This window comes from Patiria miniata, unplaced genomic scaffold, assembly GCF_015706575.1.
Source record: "Patiria miniata isolate m_02_andy unplaced genomic scaffold, ASM1570657v1 HiC_scaffold_14, whole genome shotgun sequence".
Classification (NCBI taxonomy): domain Eukaryota; kingdom Metazoa; phylum Echinodermata; class Asteroidea; order Valvatida; family Asterinidae; genus Patiria; species Patiria miniata.
In genome coordinates, this window is record NW_024037052.1 from 1,414,244 (window position 1) to 1,431,015 (window position 16,772).

The 16,772-nt window shown below is 40.2% G+C and overlaps 1 protein-coding gene across 1 annotated transcript; it reads left to right on the forward strand.

The window, feature by feature from the left end:
- Positions 1 to 1,644: 1,644 nt before the first annotated feature.
- On the forward strand, positions 1,645 to 16,613 carry LOC119721860 (coiled-coil domain-containing protein 77-like; the record flags this gene model as incomplete). Its single annotated transcript, XM_038191801.1, has 4 exons — positions 1,645 to 1,798; positions 5,138 to 5,301; positions 11,681 to 11,802; positions 16,522 to 16,613. Coding segments are annotated over exons 1-4 (384 nt in total), but the record flags the coding sequence as incomplete, so codon positions are not given.
- Positions 16,614 to 16,772: the final 159 nt, after the last annotated feature.

Here is a 16,772-nt window from a genome sequence, read left to right on the forward strand (position 1 = left end):
TAGGTCTAACTTGCACCAAAATAATGCGCGGACTAACTGTACTAGCGCGAGTTACCGTAACGAAAATTACCGAAATATATCCGTCTAGATATTTGATTGCTCTATTTTCATTTTAATATTTTGATATGGTAGCATACTACTATAGTGACCTACACCCTAACGATGTAAGGGCATGACTATTAGGACATTTCCAAATGCAATTGTATTTAAATTCATGTTTGATATGCCATAAAACGCCATATCGATAATAATCGTATTGCTAAACCAACAGAAATTAAGGTAGTGTAGTCACTTAACTTTTAGGGATCTTCTGTGAGGAAAAAAACACCCTAAATGCTTTGATTTTATAGAATAACAGCACAGAGTTGCAGAAGACACCGTTATTGTGGCATGGCTGCGCCGTTCCGAACTTGATCTCCATAATTATGGAGATCACTGGTTCCGAAAGACCTGAAAGAACAGCCTGCGAAGAGCGCCCCCTTTGTCCTATCGTCGACAGACAGGAAAAAGTGGCCCCCAGACGACTTGTTTTGCAATCCTTACTTCGCATATCGGCACCTCTCGGCACCTGTCTAAACTTTAATAAGATAAGCGCAAAATTTAAACGGAAGTGCGCCCTAAAGTCACCGGTTAAACATGTCTGCTAAGAACATTTTACCACAGAGCAGGTAGGATAACATTTCCTAAGATTAGAATAAGATGTGTAAATACTTCTGAACCACTTTTTAGAAATGTTAAATTCCACACTTTTAGATGTCTAGTTAGGAAAGAATGTTGCAAGTTACAACCTGACGCCACTTCCGCGATTGTGTAGGCCTATGGAGGAGACTGGCCGACTGGAAATTCGGCGATCGTGTAGTGGAGGGCCCCCGTTTTGTTTTGATCAAATTAGAGTCAAAAATGTTTTTCATTGCTAAAAAAATCACCTTTACAATCAAAAGAAGACTTTTGGGAGTAATTGCAGAATACCCCGCCACTCGGAAATACACCCCTAAAATCACTGGCTACGAGGTTGGAATCACTGCAAAAGAAACAATTCAAGTCCATTGCCAGCTACGCGGATACTGAGTGGGGTAATCCTTATTTTTAGGACCCCGTTCCTATATAGGAAGGGAAAGACTCACCAAAACAGTTGACTAAATGACACTCAAAATTGACATTCTGATACTTCTTGGCACATCTGAACAATTGGCAATGACACCTTCTTGACTTCTAAAGACTGCTTTAGCCTGCAAAAGTCACTTTGGTACTGGACAGACATCTGCAAAAGTCAGTTTTGAACAGAACTCGTAAAAAATAGAGGTGTCCTAAAAGTAAGGATTACCCTGAGTGGGGGTCCATTATTTGAGAATGAAGCAACACAAAATGAATGAGAGTTGCTGAACAAAATTCTAAGTCCAAACCAACCACCCTGTTGGCGGCTACGAGGCTACGGAGTGGGAGTCCCCTTGAATATGCTTGAGAACGAAGCAACACAAAAGGAATGGGAGTTGCTGAAAAATTTTTAAGTCCAAACCAACTACCCTGTTGGTGGCTACGCGGTCACAAAGTGGGAGTGCAATGGACTCCGCCCTGGAGCATGACGCATACTCGGCATAGTACATACAAGTAGCGCTGAGAATGTTTATTGAGGTCAATCAGCCGTGACCTCGTAGCCGGCTACGAGGTGGATAGATCGAGTGGCGGGGTATTCTGCAATTGTGCCGACTTTTGGGTAGACAGTCATATTTGAATGAATGTATTTGGTACTTTTTGGTAGGCTACTCACAAATTTACTCAGACTGGGACCGTCATGACCGTGAGTGCATAAAAACGTGCAAAATTACTACTGACGTTTTTTTACTCACCATTAGGCAGGCTAATTAATGCCCACACAACACATACATTAAAATGATATAGTTGCAAGCATGTCACCTGCGAAATTTGAGACCTTAAATCCAATTTTAAGGCAAGTTTTTGGCAGTTCAAAAACCATGCATCAACGTCAATCCCCATGCTCTGGAAATGTGTGTTTGATTCCCAATGTATTCTGGGTAGGTGTATGGAATGTCAGACAAGTCGACCGTTGAGACAACTCGACTCGGGACAAGTCGGCTGTTGAGACAACTCGACTCGGGACAACTCGACCGTTGAGACAGCTAACGTGCACGGCACGTGCACGGTACGGCCACGCGGTTGACCGGAGATGCGCGCACAGGCCCGGCAAATTCGAACGATGTGCAAGGACAATCATGCTGCGCTATATCGGCTCTGCTCTATTATGTGTCATAACTCCCAAACGGCGATCAGCCGCCGTCAAAATCCCCGGTACTATCCCCTAAACTAGGCCCAAAAACATGCGAGGCGACTTGTCTCAACGGTCGACTTGTCTTTCCATTTATCGCACATACGGTCGAGTTGTCTCAACGGTCGAGTTGTCTCAACGGGTGACTTGTCCCGAGTCGAGTTGTCTCAACGGTCGTCTTGTCTGACCCCCGGTGTATGTAGAGCCTTGCAGCTAACTTGTTTTTTATTCGATGGCCAAATGAACATAGCGCCCTCTGTTAAAAAATGAAACATTTTGCATTCACTCAGATCAACAAGAGGGCGCTGTTTTATCTACACGATAATAATGTTATAGCTGAGGAGTCTTTTTGCACAATGCATTGCAGTACACATCAACGTGATGTCTCACGTATGGATTTCGATAGCCCGACTGCGTCTTGCCGTACAGTACTATCGCAAGCTCTGTAGTACGGCCAGACGCCCAATGCTTCCACAGAGGCTGAATTTTTTTGGCCGCTGATGTAGCGATTTTGCTACAGATTTCGATCGAGATTATCTTTTCATCCAGGACACAAATTTCCAAAGTTAAGGTTCTTAGTCGTAGAGCAACTCATACCTTTTCGAAAAAACGTTCTTTTGTCTCAATATTTTCATCCATCTGGCCAAAAGCCGACTTTTCAGTCATCTTTCACAAATATCGTCCCGAAAATGCTCCCCCTTGCGATTTCAAAATGGCGGCCGCGCTGTAATGTATGCATTATGCGAGTGCGCTTGGGCAAGGTAATGAATATGCATCATAGTTTATGACGTTTGTCGGACACTCGCACGAGGTCATGAACTAAATAATGCATCAGCGGCCAAAAAAATTCAGTCTCTGTGGAAGCATTGGGCGTCTGGCCGTACTACAGTGCTTGCGATAGTACTGTACGGCCAGACGCAGTCGGGCTAGGATTTCGATAACTCTCTGCAAAATTAGAATTAAAAGCTGAATTTTTGGTGATGCAATGCTCACAACAGCAACTTTGCGAGGCAGAAGTTTCGGGGATTATTGAAGAAACTGTAGTGAGTAAGAAGCTTGCAAATTTGATTCACACTGGTTTTATTATGCAGCACAAACTTTTGCACGATATGGATACCTTAAGTTTTGGGACTCTCATACACAGTATTGAGAGTCCCAAATTTTGGACTAAAATTTACTGTGCTGTTTGGGCCTTGCGATTCAGCGCGCAATGCATGCTCAGACTCATGGTACATGATCGCACGGTACATTGCGTGGTGATTGCCATCTTTATTTTGGGAAGCTTGTTGTCGCCGTTCTGTCATCATCATTTTACCCCCAAATTTCCCTTAAAAAATCAAAAGCCTGCCCTCTATCTATGACATTACTTCTGGAATTAGCCCGACTGCGTCTGGCCGTACAGTACTATCGCAAGCTCTGTAGTACGGCCAGACGCTGAATGCTTCCCAAAAGACTGAATTTTTTTGACCGCTGATGTAGCGATGTTGCTACATCTTTTGATCGAGATTATCTTTTCATCCAGGACAAAAATTTCCACAGTTAAGGTTCTTAGTCGTAGAGCAACTCATACCTTTCCGAAAAAACGTTCTTTGGTCTCAATATTTTCATCCATCTGGCCAAAAGACGACTTTCAGTGATCATCTTCCACAAATATCGTCCCGAAAATGCTCCCCCATGCGATTTCAAAATGGCGGCCGCGCTGTAACTCATGAATATGCATGAAAAGTCTGTGACGTGTGACCTCGTGTTTTTGGACGTGCGTGCGGCGGCGCCGTACGTACATATGTACATGTACATTACTTGTAGACAACAGCCCAGTACGTGCATGCACACTTACGTCCGCGCGGCGGTGTGCATGCACGTACTGGGCTGTTGTCTACAAGTAATGTACATGTACATATGTACATGTACGTACGGCGCCGCCGCACGCACGTCCAAAACACGAGGTCACACGTCACAGACTTTTCATGCATATTCATGAGTTACAGCGCGGCCGCCATTTTGAAATCGCATGGGGGAGCATTTCGGGACGATATTTGTGGAAGATGATCACTGAAAGTCGTCTTTTGCCAGATGGATGAAAATATTGAGACCAAAGAACGTTTTTTCGGAAAGGTATGAGTTGCTCTACGACTAAGAACCTTAACTGTGGAAATTTTTGTCCTGGATGAAAAGATAATCTCGATCAAAAGATGTAGCAACATCGCTACATCAGCGGTCAAAAAAATTCAGTCTTTTGGGAAGCATTCAGCGTCTGGCCGTACTACAGAGCTTGCGATAGTACTGTACGGCCAGACGCAGTCGGGCTATTCTGGAATCAGCCTCCGCTTCTTTACATTCTTTACATACTGAGTAACCTACATGTACACAAACTAAATAGGTCAAGTTTGTCCCAACTCTGCCAAAAATGACCCACAAAAATTCCCCGTTTTGCTCTGACACATATCCAAGACGACAGCAATCTATCAATCAGTCAAGACCCCGTACATGTAGTTGCATGGGTAATGTTGTCCCTGGTCTTTATAGTATCTTTTCCCCTTAGATGTTAGAAAATGGGTTTTTTTAAAACCAATTTCAAGACCAGGTTTTACAGTGACATCATTTGTTACTTTTTGTAAAAGTGTTATTGGATTAAGGAAGTAAAGGGAAATATAAGATTTCAAATAAACACTTTGAATAATAGTCCAATGTTTTCAATCACAATACTGTTTTTTTTTTCAAATTTCTCTGGTTATTATTATGTCAGTGTGTGTACATGTACAAATTACCACTACTCCAATGGAACAACTCATAAACTTGCAAATCATAGTCACATGTAGCACAACAATACTTGTCCCTTTCTTTGTTGTTTAGCATAAGCTTGAATGGGAGTTACGCCAACGTGAGGAAGAAATCGCTGAGCTCCAGAAGGCCCTGAGTGACATGCAGGTTTATCTCTTCCAGGAGAGAGATCATGTCTTAAGGCTCTTTGCTGAAAATGACCGCCTGAAGATACAAGAACTGGAAGATAGAAAAAGGTGCGTGGGATTGTCTGATGAAGATGTTTTAAGTCTTGACTAAGGCTCTCAGCTAATGTTCTGCACTGCATGGATCATAGTGAATAGCTGATCTGGATTAGTGTGTTGAGCTTGTCACGGGTGTTGGTCACTTTGCTGAATTACCACTTCGCCGAATAACCACTTAGCCAAATGGCATCAGGTCAACTCGGACCCAAACCAAGTCGGACCCATGCCAAGTCGGACCCACGCCAACTCGGACCCACTACCAACTCGGACCCACTACCAACTCGGACCCAAGACCAACTCGGACCCACTACCAACTCGGACCCAAGCACGACCAACTCAGACCCAACAATGACTTAATCATTAGTTTCAGAGATTATATTTATACATGTAGGTCATCTTAATAGTGCTTATATAGTGAAGATATTCGGTAATTATATTGGTCAGAATGGGGCTTTTAGTTTTGTTGTTTGATTATACTACATTGATTTTGCACTCTTATTACTCATTCACATGAAGAAATGGATATGTGCAATGTTTTCCTTTTTCATCTGCTTTTTGTGGGTGTGTGCCAAATAATCAGTGTTGTAGGTCTCGAGACCGGTCTCGAGACCACTTTTTGCTGGTCTTGGTCTCGGTCTCAGAAGGTGTGGTCTCGGTCTTGGTCTCGGTCTTGGTCCCCTTTAGCCCCATAAATGTGGCCTATTTACTGGACTGCCTCCGTAAACATAGGCCACACATCCACATGTACAAAAATCGTGTCGACGGAGCCAAATTTTGATTTTCACATTTAGGCTTAGTTTGTAGGGTTTTTTTGCTTTAGAAGCATACTCACCCTCTTTATAGGCTAATCAGAAAGTGCTGCCTTTTTCAGATGTATATTTTTCGTGAAATTTCCAGATTCATTTTTACACGTTTGTGTATCAAAATTTCAAAATGAAATTTCACAAAAATTAGACATCTGAAAAAGGCAGCACTTTCTGATTAGCCTGTAAAGAGGGTGAGTATGCTTTTAAAGCAAAAAAAACCTACAAACTAAGCCTAAATGTGAAAATCAAGAGTTTTGTACATGTGGATGTGTGGCCTATGTTTACGGAGGCAGTCCAGTAAATAGGCCACATTTATGGGGCTAGGTCCCCTTTGGTCTCGATATTTTGGCTCGTCTCGGGTTGAGACCGGCAATATGTAGCTTTTACAGCTTGATCGATTACTTTTTGTTTACTTCGTTCAGTACAATTAATAGTTAAAACATTTGCTAGCCCGTAGATCAAGCTTGTTATATATCGCGGTCGGTTTGGACTTGACAGCACGTTGGAAAGTCTCCAAAGTACATGTAAAGCTGCAGCAGTTCCAGTCACTGAACGATTTGGAACAAGTTCGGCATTTATCTGTTGAGTCGGGCACATAAAGCAAAGTATAAACTTCTAACAATTTATACAATAAGGGTCAACCATTTTTGGGGATTGTGTAGTTTAGCCCACCCCTGTGGGCGTAATCACTTGCATTTTGTATTCTGATAATAAATGAGGTGCTTCAAATTAGTTATATATTTTCGACCCCACACAATGATCTCTTTAATTTGGGACAGTATTTTGAAGAAAAAGTAAATATTTCAACCTGATTTTCCAGCATTGAACTCACACACTCTTACCAGTTACCACTCACTGTTGCCATGAGAGTGTATGATGAGACCCCATTTTCTGGCTGCTCAGTTTGAAGTACCCCATTATTCCTCAAAAATTAAAATCCCGTTCAGAAAAAAAATTAAAAATCCATATCTGGCACATACTGGCTACCACCTCACAACTTGTGGGTCTACATGTACAAGTCCACATTCTATGACAGAAATTTAAAAATTGATTCAACATTTTCTAGCTCCCATTTTTTAAAATCAAGTACATGCACACAAGTCTTGTTAGAAGTTAAGTCCTATATTTATTTAAGGAAAAAAAGAGGCACAATGTAAAATTAAAATTGCATCTTTAAATATCCGTTAGAAGTCATAGCTGAAACCAAGGGGTGACTGTGGAGTTTAGGATCCGAGTTCCTATAACAGATGAAACATCTACCTTTAACTTTTACTTTTGTCAAGATTGGGTGCAGCCCATTATATTTCTTAAGTATAACTACTTTTTGCTCAAGTAACGTGTCATGTATCAATTTGTCAACACTGCCACTGGTCAAAATTTTGGTCTGTAATCTTTGTGAATAGAAAGGTTACAAGTTTCAACTATAATAACGTGTCTTGTTTTTTTATTTCGACTATTGTTATTTATTATCAGCGGTCTTGGTCTCGGTCTCGGTCTCGGACCATATTGGTCTCCGCCTTGAAGGGGCTGGTCTCGGTCTCGGTCTCGGACTATGCGGTCTCAACTACAACCCTGCAAATAATATAAACCAAATTAAATCACACTCAATGAAGGATTTCAATATGTCACAAAAATGTTGTTCAGTGAGGAAGTTATTAATTTGAAATACATGTAGACCTTTCATTTCATGTAATTGTTAGTTTGTTTAATTTTTTTTTTTTTTTACGAATCTGTTTAACTTTTTATACTTTTTTGATTAACTTTTTTCCCCCATGGAACATCATAGTCGAACATACAGACAGCTAATGTACCTGTAAGGCCTTGAAGGATAATCTTCCCAGAGCTCCAATACTCCTTTTTGATGATTGACATTTCATAATTGTAGGGTATTTAATAAGTTGATCTTTTTTTTAGTTCACATGCTGGCTTTGAGTTTTGTGGGTTTTTTAACGAATCTGTGTAACTTACTTTTTTGATTAACCTTTTTTGTTCAATATGGAACCTTCGTTTTTCTTGCAGTGTATGCAATGGTGTTTATGTGTTTTTTTTTGTTAAATACATATACAAATGTACATGTAGAAATTAGAATAGACTTTGTTTTATACTTTATTTATTTTATTGAATGACTTATAATGTTTACTTATATTTATTGAATTAATCGTGTCATGTTTGAAAGTGTTTATGTTTCAATGTCATACTTTCCAATTTTATTTTTCTATGAAGATCTGTTTTGAATTTATGTGGTTTGAATTAAAAATGAAATGAATTGCTGTTAAATTGAGCAAGATGGCGTGAACGATGTCAAATATGAAAATGAATAATTGGTTAAACTTTAATTTTAAATTTTACTTTTGGTTAAAGCGCAATATGTTTCAATGGAAACAAATAATAAAAATAAATAATTAATTACACTTTTAAAGCGCATTTCAAAAAAGCATTTCAATGCGCTTTACGACGACAAACTGCTGCAATACAGATATTTTACCTGACAACTACAATGAAAATTTATGCTTAAAAGCATCACTGTATTAACAGATGATAAGTGGACAAACTTTATGAAATTGTCAAATAATTGTAAAAGTCCGAGTTGGTCATGCATGGGTCTGAGTTGGTAGTGGGTCCGAGTTGGTTGTGGATCCGAGTTGGTAGTGGGTCCGATTGAGTTGGCGTGGGTCCGAGTTGGTAGTGGGTCCGAGTTGGCCTGGGTCCGAGTTGGCTTGGGTCCGACTTGGTTTGGGTCCGAGTTGGATCGAAACCAGCCAAATTACCACTTAGCCAAATTACTGCTTTGCCCAATTACCACTTCGCCGAAAGTATTTGCTAACACATTATGCTCGCATGCACAAACTCATGGTAATTATAACAGCTGACTGGTACTTAATATTAAGTGGTTTTCATACTTGTTGTGTCTTCTATTACTAGGTTTATGTGACATTGTCCTCTCAATTCACTTTGAAAGTGCAGAAGTGGAATTTATAAAATATATTAATCATTGACTGTCCGTACACGGTGACCATGTTTTTGGTCGCACACAGTTAATTCTGAAACTTTTTTTTTTTCTTTTTAAATCTTCATCCCCTTCAGTACTGTTTCAAGTTGACTATAGAATGAAAAAAGTTGAATCTCATATGGGTTTGGATAGGAAGGGGTAAAACAACCCCAAGTTTTTCATGTAGCTCGTTTTTATGGCTCCATACATACATGTACGTGTCTGTAGGCATTTCTTTATGGTGTAAATCAAGGACACACACATGCAACATCATCAGTGAATTGTAAATGGAAGACGAGTTTGATTAGAAAACGTGTACTAAACCAATGAGAGCAGATGCAAAAATGTTCAGAGTATAAACAAAGGAAAGGGAAGAGAAACATTAGAAAATCCTTGATTTACACCATAACAAACTTGTTAGTACGTGCGTTTGCGTGCAATTCGGCGAAGTGGTCATTCAGCGAAGTGGTAATTCGACGGAGTGGCAAGTAGGCGAAGTGGTTATTCGGTGAAGTAGCAAATCGTTGAAGTGGTTGTCGACAAAGAGGTTGGTTGGCAAAGCGACTGCAAAAACCTTGTCACAATAGCAGTGCTACTGCCTGTCCTGAGGCTGAATTGAATCCATGTACATGTACCTGTAATCTGTATGTTGTGCAGATGGATGGTGACTGTTTATACTTAAAAACATCACTGTATTAACAGATGATAAGTGGACAAACTTTATGAAATTGTCAAATAATTGTAAACGCTGTCAAATGATTGTAAAAGATGAGTCCGAGTTGGTCATGCATGGGTCCGAGTTGGTAGTGGGTCCGAGTTGGTTGTGGATCCGAGTTGGTAGTGGGTCCGATTGAGTTGGCGTGGGTCCGAGTTGGTAGTGGGTCCGAGTTGGCCTGGGTCCGAGTTGGCTTGGGTCCGACTTGGTTTGGGTCCGAGTTGGATCGAAACCAGCCAAATTACCACTTAGCCAAATTACTGCTTTGCCCAATTACCACTTCGCCGAAAGTATTTGCTAACACATTATGCTCGCATGCACAAACTCATGGTAATTATAACAGCTGACTGGTACTTAATATTAAGTGGTTTTCATACTTGTTGTGTCTTCTTTTACTAGGTTTATGTGACATTGTCCTCTCAATTCACTTTGAAAGTGAAGAAGTGGAATTTATAAAATATATTAATCATTGACTGTCCGTACACGGTGACCATGTTTTTGGTCGCACACAGTTAATTCTCAGAAACTTTTTTTTTTTTTCTTTTTAAATCTTCATCCCCTTCAGTACTGTTTCAAGTTGACTATAGAATGAAAAAAGTTGAATCTCATATGGGTTTGGATAGGAAGGGGTAAAACAACCCCAAGTTTTTCATGTAGCTCATTTTTATGGCTCCATACATACATGTACGTGTCTGTAGGCATTTCTTTATGGTGTAAATCAAGGACACACACATGCAACGTCATCAATGAATTGTAAATGGAAGACGAGTTCGATTAGAAAACGTGTACTAAACCAATGAGAGCAGATGCAAAAATGTTCAGAGTATAAACAAAGGAAAGGGAAGAGAAACATTAGAAAATCCTTGATTTACACCATAACAAACTTGTTAGTACGTGCGTTTGCGTGCAATTCGGCGAAGTGGTCATTCAGCGAAGTGGTAATTCGACGGAGTGGCAAGTAGGCGAAGTGGTTATTCGGTGAAGTAGCAAATCGTTGAAGTGGTTGTCGACAAAGAGGTTGGTAGGCAAAGCGACTGCAAAAACCTTGTCACAATAGCAGTGCTACTGCCTGTCCTGAGGCTGAATTGAATCCATGTACATGTATATATACATTGTACCTGTAATCTGTATGTTGTGCAGATGGATGGTGACTGTTGGGGAGGATTCTTTGATTGGCAATGACGGACTGACAACCTTGCGGGCAGAGTACAGGTCATTGTTTGCAGGGCTGGGTAGAGCTTCAAGTTCTCTCTAGGTGTGCTTCACAAAACAGGTCTCTATTAATGTTGTGCATTTTTCCAATAATTTAGTCTTTGAATATTGGAACTTGAATTTGAACAAAAAAATCATCCAATGACATTGAAATAATTTGGAATGTATCGATATAGATTTTGAGCTAGCTGACAACCTGGCATTTGGCAGATATTGAAGATCCACATTAGGGCTTACATTCCTCATGAAAACTCTCAAACCATCTGCGTAAAGTGTGGCGTTTGACTAAACAAATCAAATCTCTCAACTTAAACTCATAAAATCACATCATGGACGGTTTTTTGTCATTGCTCACATTAAAAAAACAATTCAATTTGATAAAATGCTATTCGGATATTCGGTGGATGATCAAATATTTGGATATTCGGTATATTTTGCACAACCCTTGTCTAGACTAAGCAATTGCAATTTGTTCCACACTAGTGCAAAAGTATGTTTAGAGATGATGCATTCATGAACATGTATGAATGTTGGTGCTGCTTTAATACCCCACATGTACAATCAGTTACACGTATAATGTGATATGGAAGTAAACAAACCCTGTTAGTTTGGATTTACCAAAGGTGTACTAACTTGAACTTTTCCAATGATTTGATTTGTACTTGACAGAATCCAGCATCTGTTATCATTATCAAGCCCATCAGGTCCTGAAGTGACATACTTCCACAAAGAACCATCAACGCGGGCAATTGTCACACAGAAACACCCACAAAAGAGACATCCACATGCAGGTCAGTGTGTAACACCGCACTGGCAACTCTACCAACGGGGCTGCAGACTCATATTTGTCAATGTCCTTGGCCAAAATTTGTTAATCAATTCCCTCGCCCATCCATGGGCAATTCTACAGAATTATAAACCTGAATGCCAACAATTCTTAATGGCCAAAATGCCACAAAAGAAATATACATATCAATTTGAAGCATATTATCTGTATTTTATTGACATGTAGTTTATTTAAAAGGGAAGATACAACATCATTGCAAACATCAAAAAACGAAATGATCAAATTATGACGAAATATATTACTGGACTGTCAGTGAATGACAGTCTAAAGCATCCTGTAAAATTCATATTTAGTCATTCCGCATTTTCTTTGCAATCAATTACGCATCTGTGTAGGGGTACAAGCCTGCTAGACTGATTCTCTGACCTAACTTCCTCAAAGTGTACAAAGTGCTACGTCTCATCTTACGTCTCATGTCACCAGACCACAAGAACATGGTTGGATTTCTTAGATTTTCTGGCATTTCCGAACCCAAAACGTGAAATAGGTCAGTTTAAAGGGAAGATACAACATTGGCAAATATTACAAAACGATATGAACAAAGTATCACTAAATACCTTAGTGGATTGTTAGGGGATGACAGCCTAAAGCATCCTGTAAAATCGTGGCTCCTGGTGTGCTGACATTTAAAAAAAAAAAATGGTATTTTTCCAACGCTGGTCGGCCGACCAGCAATGGAGAAAACTGTTTTTTTTTTAAAACTACTCCTAATTTTTCATAATTAGTTATTCTGTGTTTTCTGTGCAATTGATTACACACCTTTGAAGGGGTACAAGCCTACTAGACTGCCTCTCTGATCTTACAATCCCCCAAAGTCTATAAATTCTCCGTTTCATCTTAAATGGGGTCTGTGAACCAGACTACAAGAACATGAATGGTTTTCTTGGTTTTTCCAACATCTACAAGCCCAAAACGTGAAACAAGTCATTTTAACAATATTTGCTAAAACATACTAATCCTCCAAATCCATTTATTTCTGATTATTGCAGCAAAAGCAAATGTTGTACATGCCCTTTAACAATATTTTTTATAGCACACTAATCCCCCAGATGCACTTATTTTGAACATTGCAGCAAAAGCAAATGTTGTACATTCCCTAACAAGTTCAACAGTTTGGCTGTTACTTGTAAATGGAAAATCAATTGATGACAATACAAAAAATTGATTTGTCTGAGTACGTCCGGTGTTTTGAGCCAATTTCTACTACAGCAACAAAGTTGGATGAATAATTTCTTCTTTGACTCATCAAAGTAACTAGTGACTAACTGATATGTTTTATCAGAATTAAAATCTACCCCGTGATTATAACTACAATTACATACACTGTTGAATTGCCCAAAATGTACGTCTGACACTGCGGAACTGCCCCCATTTAAACATTATTAAGAGTAAACCTAGTCAAGTTCCCTTGTATTGGGTATTTTAAGTGTCAACAGTTCTTCAAGTTGTCCTAAATGTCTCATCCTTTTCCAAACAAGCAAACAACTCAAGGAATGCCATGGATAAGCCAGTTCGGTATTTCAACTGCTTATGTGCACAACGATATGGGTCACCGGTCATTCGGGATAGTAGAACGATCAAAGGCGCATGAATGCGGGTGCGCGACGCTTGTGTGTAAATTACCACCAGAGTGGTCGTGCGCGTAACATCGCCTAACATCGTGTCAGCAATGTTATCCCAAATGACCTCAGGTCATTGAAATACAGAACTGGTTTATTACAATGAATTACAGTCGGGCATTAGAAGACTTTTGACCCAACTTTGAACATTGCATTTTATTCTGGCAAACAATTATATATCTGCACACACTGTCCATCAGATTTCAAAGGTATATGAAGGTGTAACCTGTAATTTCCAAGACGTCTCATGTTTTCTTCTTACTTGCCTGTCTGTTTTTTTTTCCAGAGGGTGAAATATTGGGGTTTAAAAGCCAGAGTGCCAAGCAGACCACAGAACAACAGAACACGGAGGAATGCACAACACAGAGTTACTGCTAACACAAAAGGTAGGTAGAGATTACATACCGGTATGGTTGAGGCAAAGGGTGGTTGATAAAACATTGCAAAGCCAACACTCCTCAGATCTCATACCAACCATATCAGGCCCATTTTTAGTATTTGTGGGTCAGATAAACTAGTGGATCATAGTATTAATACAATGTATGTCAAATCAGGTTTTGCCCTTCATTGATGTATAAACACTGAATACTCAGTGTGTTACCTCCTGAGTAAAAGTTGGAAAAAATCACTCGGTTGGGACTCGAACCCACAACCTCCTGCTTTCTAGTGCAGATGTTTTACCACTTGACCACTGAGCTAATGGGATCGGTTGGCTGGCTCGAATCTGATGTATTGGTACATGGCAGCGGGCATCGCATTAACTATTTATAAGGTCTATGGGATTTAATTTTTTTTTAAGCATTAATATGGTTAAGGTTTGTGACTCATGATCAGAGGGTCAGGGGTCCGAATCTAGTTGCCGGTTATATGTGTGTCCTTGGGCAAGCCACTTCACCCCCACTTGCCTCTCTCCACCCAGGAGTATAAATGGGTACCGATATTAGCTGGGAAGTAACCTGCAATGGACTGGCATCCTATCCAGGGGGGATAAAAAAATATCCTCGGTCGTTTCATGCCTTTGAAACCGGAGATGTATTGGCTAATGACAGACTTTACTTACTTTCATAGTATTAATAGTAAATATATATATCTGTTGCAGCTTTTGGTAGGTGTGTTGATAATTCCTTGATCAGCTGATGAAATTACCTGTAGTTACTCCCCTGAGAAGTGAGTTTGGCAAAAAAGCCGCCTCATCATACCATGAACTTTCCAAGATTAGTTACATACGTTATCCCAGTAAAGTTGCTTCAATCACGATAATTGATCAGATCATCTCCAAAATGGTGGTTTCTTTTGTCCGAGTCTGTACCAGCAGGTTGATCCTGTTACCATCCATCAATATTTTCCAATCCTCATTTCAGTCCAACAGCGCCCAGCCCAAAGCTGTCCATCCTGATTCAGACCAGCAGCAGGCAGAGCCAGAGAGTCTGTTGCTACAGATTGAAGCTCTACAATCTCAGATGAAGGAACAAGCTGAGCTATCTAGAGAGCGGACGGAAGCCTTGCTGGAGGATCGTAGGGTCAGGATGGAAGAGATGCAGACTGTGATTGAGAGAGATCGCTCCAAGATTCACTCCCTCAATGAAAAGTAGGAACTCCCTTCATTGATTCCTTATAATCTTAAATGAACTTGACAAAGGTGCCCAGTGGCATAGCTAATGATAGGGGAGGAGGATGAGGGGCATGGACCCCTCTGCTCAAAGACTGCCTCCTACTAGAAACTGAGGTCCCTTTAGGGCCCTCCAGCAACTTGGACCCCAGTTACATCCTTGAAGGTACCAATAAAGATAAATGCACATGTGTGCAGTTTGGACAACGGGCAGGGGTTTCAAATAGATTATATTACCTGGTGTTTGTGTTGTTGCATGAATTGGCAAAACATTTCTAAATATGTGGAGTGCCCTGGCCTCATGGTCTGGAGCATTGAACTCGTTGTCTGCGGGTAATTCTACAGGTTGTGGGTTCGAGTCCAGCCTGGGGTTATGGTGCATGTTCCCTTTGGCAAGACACTTTGTCACTCATTGCTTCGCCCCACCCAGGAGTAAATGGGTACCTGTGAGAACAGAGATCGCAATTGTGATTGATTTTAGCTACCTTGCGTCGAAATGACTACACCGAGCTGTATGGGCTTTATTCAGGAGTCGACTATATTAAATTGAAAGCGAGGTAAAATCTTCATATTTGGAACTTGCAAAGAGAAATTAAAGCAGTGACATAAAATTAATTACAAATTAATACCAGTCTGCTTTAATGAAAATTTAAATTTGTTGTTAAACATACCCTAATGTTTTTAAGCCACATTTAAAATAAAAATTGAAAGTGAGGCTAGAATGCAAAAATAGTCTGGCACCATCCTATTCAATAGTTTATAAAATACTGTCAGGGAACATGACTAAAATGACTTCCTCGTGAACAAAAATCCATATTCCACAGGAAGCTGAGATTGTATTTGCAATGTTTCATTGGCCCAATGATCAGGGGTAATAATAATGTAAAGCACTTTGATCTTAGTTATTTTAGAAACCACAGTCTTTCCACACTAGTATATTGGCAACACATCTTGCCAAAATAACATGGAGGCATATGCAGTGTGTGCTTGCTGAAATTACATGAGTCAATTGACTAATAAAACCAAATTAGGTTTTGTCCATCACCGATGTATAAACACTGTATTCTCAGTGTGTTTCCTCCCGAGTGAAAGTTGGAAAAAAATCACTCCGGTGGGACTCGAACCCACGACCTCCTGCTTTCTATTGCAGATGTCTTACCATCTTATGAATAGTTAATGTAGTACCCGCTGCTATGTACATCAGATTCGAACCAGCCAACTGATCCCGTTAGCTCGGTGGTCAAGTGGTAAGACATCTGCACTAGAAAGCAGGAGGTCATGGGTTCGACCGGAGTGATTTTTTTCAACTTTAGGGAATGACAGCCTAAAGCATCCTGTAAAATCGTGGCTCCTGGTGTGCTGACATTTTTAAAAAAAAATGGTATTTTTCCAACGCTGGTCGGCCGACCAGCAATGTCTGGTTTTTTTTTTCCAGAGGGTGAAATATTGGGTTTAAAAGCCGAAGTGCCAAGCAGACCACAGAACAACAGAACACGGAGGAATGCACAACACAGAGTTACTGCTAACACAAAAGGTAGGTAGAGATTACATACCGGTATGGTTGAGGCAAAGGGTGGTTGATAAAACATTGCAAAGCCAACACTCCTCAGATCTCATACCAACCATATCAGGCCCATTTTTAGTATTTGTTGGTCAGATAAACTAGTGGATCATAGTATTAATACA